Source organism: Prenolepis imparis, unplaced genomic scaffold (genome assembly GCF_030444845.1).
Source record: "Prenolepis imparis isolate NDT839.2.m4 unplaced genomic scaffold, iyPreImpa1.0 SCAF_8, whole genome shotgun sequence".
In the NCBI taxonomy this organism is placed as follows: Eukaryota; Metazoa; Arthropoda; class Insecta; order Hymenoptera; family Formicidae; genus Prenolepis; species Prenolepis imparis.
In genome coordinates, this window is record NW_028141166.1 from 18,361,540 (window position 1) to 18,371,899 (window position 10,360).

The 10,360-nt window shown below is 30.7% G+C and overlaps 2 protein-coding genes across 3 annotated transcripts; one reads left to right on the top strand and one right to left on the bottom strand.

Moving 5' to 3' along the window:
* Positions 1-551: 551 nt before the first annotated feature.
* On the bottom strand, positions 552-2,514 carry LOC145939339 (thioredoxin domain-containing protein 12). The gene is made up of 3 exons (XM_083043587.1): positions 2,255-2,514; positions 1,272-1,541; positions 552-634 (listed from the first exon to the last, which is right to left on the bottom strand). The coding sequence occupies exons 1-3, from the start codon at positions 2,512-2,514 to the stop codon at positions 619-621; spliced, it is 546 nt and encodes a 181-aa protein (XP_082899713.1). The 3' UTR covers positions 552-618.
* A 403-nt stretch (positions 2,515-2,917) lies between these two features.
* On the top strand, positions 2,918-9,944 carry Cenb1a (Centaurin beta 1A). 2 transcript variants are annotated; one of them, XM_083043583.1, is made up of 13 exons: positions 2,918-3,085; positions 3,197-3,293; positions 3,514-3,571; positions 3,783-3,841; positions 4,163-4,336; positions 4,417-5,061; positions 5,156-5,335; positions 5,415-5,521; positions 5,604-5,787; positions 5,878-6,793; positions 6,919-7,018; positions 7,096-7,216; positions 7,290-9,944. In XM_083043583.1, the coding sequence occupies exons 2-13, from the start codon at positions 3,241-3,243 to the stop codon at positions 7,456-7,458; spliced, it is 2,766 nt and encodes a 921-aa protein (XP_082899709.1). In that variant the 5' UTR covers positions 2,918-3,085; positions 3,197-3,240; the 3' UTR covers positions 7,459-9,944. The 2 variants fall into 2 exon arrangements, with proteins under 2 accessions (XP_082899709.1, XP_082899708.1); XM_083043582.1 differs by having other exon boundaries at positions 2,918-3,293.
* The last annotated feature ends 416 nt before the right edge of the window (positions 9,945-10,360 follow it).

Consider the following 10,360-nt stretch of genomic DNA (forward strand, 5'->3'; position numbering starts at 1 on the left):
AGTAATAAAATTGTTTTTAAGAAGGAAATTATAAATTCAAAAGATGCTATCTACATCCTATGTCTCTATAAATTTTTATCAAAAAAAAAAAAAAAAAAGAATTATACGCGATATAACTTTAAATTAATACTTTCGTTATCGATTTTATTTACAGGGACGATTGCTATTAATTGATTTTCACTTTCCAATTATTGTAAAAATGGCAGTGTCGACTTAATCTACATATATGTATATAATAGTCTCGTGTTACGGAAGGGATGAAATGGGCGTGGTTATGAGGGGTTGCGAGTTCTTGGTTACGATCTCATCGGCCAATGCGAGGCCGCTTTGCCATCTAGCAACTGTTGCAAACGCAAGCGCCGTCAAGTCTACCTTCGCACGAGCTCTCGCTATAGGTCGTCGTATAATATTGGACGCAGCATCGAATCTGACGACGTACAAGCGCAGACTCGAATGCTGTCCTCAAAAAGAAAACAAATAAGAGAGCGAGAAAGAGAGAGACAGAGAGTATGAGCGAAAAAGAAACAGAAAAGGAGGAGAGACAAGATTCTGCCGCGCAATCCGACTTTAACTGGTTTCTTCACGTTGTATAATTTATTATTTTGTTCCTCTGTTGTTTTATTCTTCCCCTTCCCTATATATACACAAATTTACATGGACAGTAAATAGATGATATGTGAATTTACTTTTCAATATAAATTTTGACAATTGCACACGTTAATAATATGTACAATGCATATGTAACGTTAAAAATATTGACTTTATTTTATTCAAAATTTAGCGTTAAAGCGGCGGTTCAATTTTTATTTCGCATTTATATTAAATGTACTTTTCAGATCAAATAAAAAAAACTAAGAGAACTAAATATTTATTTAACATATATATTTTAAATTTTATAAGGACCTTTTTTTAATAAAAATTGTATATCTCATTCAAGAGAGGTAATTAATATTTCATCATTAATATTTTATCATCATGAATCATTACTATACATTGCGCGTATATCTATTAATTAATTTATTTTTTTTCCTTTGCTGTCTCTATTAAAATGTAATTTATTTAATCTAGTTTACGAGTTCAAAAAATTTATTAGATTTTTACTATATCCTTGTAATTCTAAAATATTCTAAAATATATTATTTATCGTTATAATATAATAAAATGCGAATATAATAATTTACGTATGGCAAAGTGAATTTATTTCCGCCAATCATTTCAAGTGACAGTGACACATAGTCACGACTGTCGTCTAATAAAAAAATAAGATTTACTTCTTTTTAGCCTTATCGTCAAGAGTTTCGACCGGCGATTCTTCGGAGCAACGTTCCAACGCCAAAATCATACTATCTATTATTTGACTCGTGCTGCTGTAGAAATATTTATATTTATTGTCGGCCTTTGGATGACGATTATAAATATCTTCCATAAATTCGCCGTCCGGAGTGAAGAAGAGAATTCTCGGAACGTATGTTCCATCTGGTTGAAATCTCGCTTCGTCTTGCGCGGGAATCTCGCCTTTCCTCGCATCCACCATGGCGAAGCTACATTGTTACGCGAACGATCAATTCGATATAAAAAAATCTTATTACTTATACACGCGTTTTATTTTAGTTTAGCTCTCTGTCATCTGATTGCCAATTTTTAACAATTGTACTTGTCAGATTTAGTTTGCAGAACTTATTATAATTCGAGATTGTCGATATTTGCATATTTTTATGAGAATATAAAATGAGAAAAAAATTTCTCATATTATTCATGTTCTGTATTTTTAAATTAATTAATCTTATTAATTAATTGTATTTTTTATAAATGAAATATTATTTTAAAATAAATAAATATAAATAAATAAATGATAAATATATATATTATTATATATAAATATTATATATATAATAAATAAACATTATTTTCTGTAAATAAAATATATAGTGATACGATCAAACCGTTTATATATTTATGAGAAAAAAAATTTCTCATATTATTCATTATATGTTCTGTATTTTTAAATTAATTAATCTTATTAATTAATTGTATTTTTTATAAATGAAATATTGTTTTAAAATAAATAAATATAAATAAATAAATGATAAATATATATATTATTATATATAAATATTATATATAATAAATAAACATTATTTTCTGTAAATAAAATATATAGTGGTACGATCGTTTACCGTTAATAGCAGGTACGCGCATATTCGCAGAAAGTATTAGAATTAGAAGAAGCTTTGCGAAAGAAAAATGCACTCACTGCTTGCTGAGATCGAGGAGTCTGATGGAGTTGATGAATTTAGGCTTGAGTTTCTCGCAGGTGGGACAGCCCGGTTTGTGGATCAGGAGAAATATCGGTTTCCTGCAGATCTTCGCCTCTCGGAAGCCATCCCGCAGATTCTTCCATTTGTACATGTGGCCGAAGTAATTCGAATCGTCGTTGGCCGCGACCGAGGTTCCAAATATGTAACAAGCTAAAGCAGTAAAGTTCTTGAAACCGAGACACTTGGCATAACGCATGATTATAATTTTCACGAAGAAACGTTTTTTTTTTTTAATTCAATCACCACTGATATCAATTTTTGTGACGTGCGTTCGCGACGCGTGTGCGATTTAAAATTCTCGAGAGAGAGAGAGAGACGCTAACTTCGCGCTTCGTTTCTAAAACGCACATCGAGCGCCATCTGGCGACAAAGTGACAGTACTATTAGAACAGAAAAAAAATCAGAAAAGATATAAAAATCAGAAAATAATATAAAAAAAATTAGCCTTATCATTTTTAAAAACGGAATCATAATCGAATTATTATACATAAAATTTGTATAATAATGAAATCAATTGATAAATCTCTGAAAATGTTAGTGACTTTAGCTACTAAATTCTGGTGCACAAAATACGCATGCGCGTAAAGGACAAAGCTACCTCTTTCTACTCTTTCTCTCTTGCAGCACATTTTTTTACGAGTCAAATATACTTGCGAGAGTGCATTTCGATACATATGTACAGAGTTTGATGGTCCAGTCATCTTCTTACGTGTTTCTCACCTCCGTGACTCCGTGACGCGGACAGGCGTTTGACAGGACAAGCGCAAGTGAGTCTGTCTGTTTGTTCTACGCGAGTACAGTTTTCATTAATTGCACTTGGACTGCCAACCCAAACGTGTTAATTTCATGGAAAATATTACAACGTTTCGAGATTGCAGTACACCGGACGAAGCTGCATTCGAAGAAAAATCTAGAGTACAAAATGAAGCCTTTGATCGATTTCGAAGAATGTTTACGAGATACACCGAAATTTCGGTATGATACATCTTTTGTGTCTCTCTCTTCAATCTAATTATGATTTCTTATGCAAAGGACAATTCTATATTATATATACTTCATCTTAGCTCGATATTCTCATTTTTGTTAATTTACTGTTTTTTAAATATTTATTTTATCTCAATTTTTTGTAAATAAAATTATGTACTAGATGAAACAAAGACATGTATAATTTTGTAAAATAATATAAACTTTACAGATCCTGTATCGAAGAAGAGGAGAAGAATATAGATCAACTTGAACAAAAATTAGATAAGGTATTGTACAATATGATGACTCACAAGTATGTATTTAATCTGTACTACTAATTAAATTCTGGTAACACAAATTTTTCATTATTTAATAATGATAAAAAGTAATCCATGCATACAGAATGCACAAAAAATAAAAAATATATATATACAATATACAATGTATAATAGCAAGTTATATCTTGATATGTTATTTGTCTTGCTTTCATTGTTTTAGGTATTAAAGAATTGCGGCCTAACCATTGACACTGGAAAAGCCTTTGTTGGACAACAAAAGTAAGTCTGATGTATTTATTTATGCTTCAACTATTGCATCAATATTATAAAAAGCCATGTAAAATGTATTAAAATTGAAAATAGTATAAAGATGAGAAAGATTTATTTGAAATTATTGGATGCATGGGAAATTACTCTAAGATTAGTAATATTTTTTATTGTATTTTTAAATCTATAAAAAAACCCAAGTAAACAGTATCAGTATTTTTTAACAATTAATGTTTAAAACATAGTCTTTGTCTCATACGTCATAGATTTTTATATTTATATATTTTTAACAGTACATGTATATATTAATGATGATTCTATTTTCTTCAACAGTCAGTTCGCTAATAGTCTATGGGAGTTGTCTATGTACTTTAGTGATGATCCCGAGATAATGGCATTCTTAAATAAACTTATTCACGCATTGCAAGAAATGAACAACTATCACACTATTTTGTTGGATCAAGCTTCTAGGACTGTGATGAAAGATCTTAATAATTTTATTAAATGGTGAGTCACACGCATATCGTCGCACCTGAAGTCGACAGACTGATTTAAACAAAATTTTATCTTGCATTAAACTTTTCCAGTGACATCAAGAGAGTAAAGGAATCTCGACATTATTTTGAAAGAATTTCTGGTGATCTCGACATTGCGCTAAATAGAAATTCTCAAGTACCGAAATCTCGGCCTGGAGAATATGAAGAATCGTCGAATATCCTGTCGGCTACTCGATCGTGCTTCCGACACACTGCGTTAGATTATATTCATGCACTGACGATGCTGCAAGCGCGCAAGCGACACGAAATATTAGGCACGTTGTTGAGTTACATGCACGCATGTATTACTTATTATCATCAAGGTAGCGATCTCGCTCAGGATTTAGATCCGTTTCTGAAAGATCTCGATGAAAACTTAGTCAAGATGAGGGGTGAATCGAACAAGCTTGAAAAGGAAATGGAAAATCGGCATATCTACGTTAATAATCGAGATTTGATTCTGTCTCCGGTACCTGGCAATCCCAAAATGGAAGGATACTTATTTAAAAGGACCAGTAATGCTTTCAAAACCTGGAATAGGAGGTGGTTCTGCTTGAAAGATCACCAATTGGTATATCGGAAACGAACAGGTGACGAAGACTATACAATTATGGAAGAAGATCTACGATTATGCACTGTGAAACCTGTGGTTGACTGTGATAGGAGAAATTGCTTTGAAGTTTTAAGTCCGACAAAGTAAGATGATGAATATCATTTACTGTTTCCTGTGATGATAAATGAGAGTTTGTTCGCAGACATAAAAAAAAAAAACATGTTTTCTAATTTGCAGGAGCCATATGTTGCAAGCGGATAGTGAAGAAACATATTTGGCTTGGGTGACGGCTACGCAGCAAGCTATCGGTGCTGCCATTCAGAGAGGTATGAGTATAGGTGCTGGTGTTAATTCACATGAATCGCAATCGCGCGATAATAAGGGTCCCGTGAGACGATTAACAAAACCAAAATCGAGGTGATTAATAAATCTTCATATGCCATTGATTTATGTTGAATGGGCAAACATATTTTAGTGAAAATTTCTTTAATTTTAGAGTATGGGAACAGTTACTAAAGATCTCAGGTAATGAAATATGTTGTGATTGTGGCGATGCTAATCCAAGGTGGGCCAGTATCAATCTAGGCATTACACTTTGCATAGGTAAATTACATTCAAAAATTTTATACTAATATACACTGTTACTTATAACGTCGTACACTTAATATCTTTGATACTTGTACAGAATGTTCCGGTGTACATAGAAGTCTTGGAGTGCACTATAGCAAAGTTCGCTCCTTGACTTTGGATGATTGGGAACCAGAAATATTAAAAGTGATGGCGGAATTGGGTAATTCTGTTGTAAACAGTATATATGAGGCTCTACCTATACCTACCGACATTACTAAAGCTACACCAAAATGCAATGGGTATGTAATATTACGGTGAATTGATTATTTTCCCTTTAACAAGTAAAAATTTAGCAAAAATATTTATACTATTATATCTCCTTTCTCTAGTAACATTCGGGAAGCTTGGATAAAATTGAAGTACGTTGATCGTAAATTTGTGAAACCTTTGACTGACGTGATATCAACCGAGCATCACGCTAGTCGAGAGCAAAAGCATTTTCGAAAATGGAGCGTGCGTAAGTTACGTCGTAGACCACGCAGTTGCGATAAGATCGATAATAGTAATCGCAATAAAACGACGTTGCTATCCGTGAAAGAAGGCCATCATTCAACGAGTTCGGACGATAGCAAGCACACGTCGATCGATAGCTTGAATTCTGTTGGAAAAGCGAGGAAGACGGAACGGAATTCAGCAAGTTCGGATGATAGCGCTAACGTAGATTTGAAAAATAACTCTACTCTCTATGGAAAGATCTTAAATCGTTCGCAAAACGATGTGAACGATGGTAATAAACATGTTAAAAATACTGCAGCTTGTGGAGAAGCTGCAAGCAGCGAATCTACGCAAGATAGTAATCTGTTAGAAAGAGAAGAGAAAGTAAATGTATCGACAACGAATACTAGTACGCTTTCGATCAGCGAAACGGATGACAGTTCCAGCAAATACACCGATGATACCAAAGACGATAATAAAAACGTTTCGGAAAATACAGATCTTAGATCAGAGAAACACTGCAATGAAAAAACAGAATCGGATATATTAATGTTCGGTTGCGACGTACCGAAACCGATTATGGATGGCAATCTAGAATTGAGCTCCGATCAAGATTCAACGGCTGGCGAAGACGAAGAATTTACCGACGAAGAAGATATCGAAAATCTACATCCCGAGATATTGCTTTACAAGGCTGCAGCGGCACACAATTTGCCCGTAATGTGTGCGGCATTAGCGGTCGGTGCTGACAAATTATGGTCCAATGTTAATGATAAAAGCCGCAGCGCGTTGCACCAAGCGATAATAAGTGTATGTACTAAAAAAAAAAAATCTTTTCATATAATTTATATATTCTATTACAATATTTATGCTTGCTCAATCTTGCATAACTGCAAAGTTGGTAGAAATTGGATAATGACCGCGCGTTTTCGCAGGGATCTGTCATGTCGTGTGAATATCTTCTTTTGAATGGCGCGCGAATCAATTATCAAGATGTCGAGGGAAAAACACCGTTGTATTTAGCGACAGAATTAGGTATGCGCTAATAAATTATAAATTGTTTTTTTCTACGTTTTTAAAATACTTATGAATATTCATATTTGTATGTACAGGACATACTGCACAAGTGTGCTTGCTTCTAAAACACCGAGCCGATCAACACATCGAAGATGAAAGTGGGATAAAACCGTTGTCGATCGCTGTAAAAGAAGCAAATGCTGATATCGTTACCTTGTAAATATTTCGCAATAATTTGTTTAAATATTTTAAAATATTTTCTTTTATCACATCAACGTGTGTATTTCAGATTACGGCTTGGCCTGCTAAATGAAGAAATGAAAGATTCTGAGATAGGCGTTACTGGTGATGAAACATTCAATGATGTCGTTCGTGATTTCAGCCAGCTGGCTTGCTCGCATCCAGAACGATTGCAACGTCGAAATGAAACTACCAATCTGTCACATATGTCTGAATAAGGTTTACACATTCTCATATAGTTTTATTCACAGAGATTTACACATGCGAACAAATAATATCTTGAATATTAAAATTGCAAAAGTTGTTGCAAAATATTGATTGATCGTCACATAAATGTGACTGAGAAAATAGATTACATCTAGAATTATTTCGCATAAAAACATCATCAATATATATATATAGTAATTCTTTTCATTTTTATGTAGAAAACTAATTAATTAGCTTGACATTTAAAACAATATCATTATATTCTCTCAATTTTTGATATATTGTTTATTCTAATATTTTTAAGAATAATTCAAGAATTACAAATAGTTTTAGTTCCTTTTCATTTATGATTTTTTACTCGCTGCACAAAAAGATTATACACACAGGATATATATATATACAATATCCATCAGATTACTATAAATGACTACCAAACATGTAGTGTAAAAAGAAACATATCTCTGATGACTCGTTGCTAATTGCATATTGCATATGAGATATTGCATTTCTTAAAAATAATTAATTAAAATAAAATTAATTAAAATAAAATTAATAAAAAAAACTCAAGAGCAAAGATAAAACAGGTAAAACATACGTTAATATGAATATTTATATATATAAACACGCACAAATATTTACTTGAGTCGCGTTACATCGAAAATTTTATTATTATCATATATGATATAAACGTTGAAAATTATATACATATATATATAATGGCCTAATGAAAGATAGAGAGATTTTCTTAGATATATCTTTATATCTTTGTATATTTGCATGACTATTATTTGCGATTTAATTCAATTTAGTTGGTCTACAAATCATGTGTAGAGAGTAGCATGACATAAACATAACAAATCATCGTCTCGTTACAAATATAAAACGTGTCAATGTAATGTAATGTTAAAATAGGACAGTATATAGTTGCGTATTATATAATTAATTATATATGCTTTTCAAAATAGATAAAATATTTTTTCGTATACTTCATTGTTAATCTATATATTATATAATGAAGTATAAGAAAAGTGTAAGTTTTATCATAAGAAATTTCTATATGTGTACATAAACGCGAAAAAATTGATCTGATTAATTTCTATATATTTTCTAATAAATAATAATTCAATTTTATAGAAGAAAGAGTTATATGATGCAGTAATTGCGCGGTAATTCGGGATATATCATGAAATTAAAAAAAAAAAAAAATCAACCGAAATTTTAATTAAAAACATTTCTTAATTTATCGAGAGAATAAATAATGCAATTTTATTTGCATGATAATATAATATAAATATTTGCCAATATTTTATATTATATATGCATGTTTTTTATGCATTATATTTATAATTAACATAATAGTATATGTCAATAGGATAGATAATACGCGCAAACACATTCCTAGTATATTGTATCAATATTATAATTTTATTTTTTGTGTAACAGTTAAATATGAGAAAACATAATTCTCATTTATATTGTTTAAGCTGTTATGTTAAATGGTGCGTGTTATAGATATTAACAAGAGTTTTAATTAAGAAAGTAATTTGTGTAGTAAATATTTTCTTAATTAAATTTAAAAAAATTTGTTGTAATTATTTTCATAATTAAAACTCTTGTTTTAAAAAATTATTATAAATAGCCGATAAGTATGATGCAACTTTTTGATTATGCGATCATTGTTAACATATTTAATGTGATTTTAATGTTGCTATCAATTTATCATGTTGGTGAAAACGTTCGAGTCGCGCAAGAGAGGGAGAAAGAGAAAGAGAACCAATTAAAGTAGATAAAATATAAATACATATATATATATATATATATATATATACATTTTAAATTTTGATAAAGATATATGGCAGATATACTATAACGTGCAATTTATATATATATTCATAATGACTTTTACAATTTGATAAAAGAATTTTATTGCAATGATCTTTCTATTATTTTATAAATATTACAAGTACAAATATTATTTTTTCATATATATGTATTTAATATGCAAATGAGAAAGTTTCGATATTATTGCGCGCATTTGTATTTTGTACTTACAAAATATATGTACTTTCTTGTAATCTCTGCAGATGTATCGTTATTGTAAGTTATAAAAAAATATCAAGCGACTCGATTGATCGCGTTAATTAAAAAATATATTGTACGAATTATTTTTTTACAAAGTTCACAAATTCGCTTGCACTGCTGATATGTGTAGGATCCACGAAAAAATTCTCGCCACAATAAAGAATCTTGTTAGAATTATTCAAATTCTATTCGGCTACATAATAAGTTTTTAATTCTACATTGCATCAGTTTGAAATTTAAAGCGACATAGTTCGCAATATTTGCATGGAATTGATTAAAAAAAAAAATTAAAAAGATCTTTATAACAAATAAAGAAAGAGAGAAAAAGAGGGAGATTTGGATATATATACTATAAATATAAAAAATAAATATAAAAAGTGTGTGATTTTGCAATGTATGATATATCGTGTATAAAGTTTATATAAAAATAAAAATAAGTCGCATAAAAATTTCTCGCCCGTTATATTTACGTTCTACTACATCTTTTTAGTATTAGGAGATGCACTTTTCACTCTAGGCTTGCAACAACTGAAATGAAGCGTGTTATTATACTGTTCTTTCAATGTCTACTCTTGCATAACTTGATACTCGTTATTCGATTCTCAAACTAAGCGTGTTTTTTTGCGATTTTGAATGCATCACAGAAATGCATCGTTAAACGGAACTCCCACACATTGAAAGAAGCGCAAATATCGCCGATCAAGAAGTCATTGATAAATATGGCAACGCCAAGAGAGAAAAACAACATAATTTTATTCTATAAAAGTATGTATATTCACATATATATGGTTTTATTTTGATGAATTATGTATAATTCTTTCTTAAGGCTCC

Coding starts and splice junctions, on each gene's coding strand:
- LOC145939339 (XM_083043587.1), bottom strand. CDS start 2,514: ATGCGTTATGCCAAGTGTCTCGGTTTCAAGAACTTTACTGCTTTAGCT. Junction 1,542..2,254: donor CTCCTCGATCTCAGCAAGCA/GTGAGTGCATTT, acceptor GTAACAATGTAG/CTTCGCCATGGTGGATGCGA.
- Cenb1a (XM_083043582.1), top strand. CDS start 3,241: ATGAAGCCTTTGATCGATTTCGAAGAATGTTTACGAGATACACCGAAA. Junction 3,572..3,782: donor TTGAACAAAAATTAGATAAG/GTATTGTACAAT, acceptor TCATTGTTTTAG/GTATTAAAGAATTGCGGCCT. Junction 5,336..5,414: donor TTAACAAAACCAAAATCGAG/GTGATTAATAAA, acceptor CTTTAATTTTAG/AGTATGGGAACAGTTACTAA.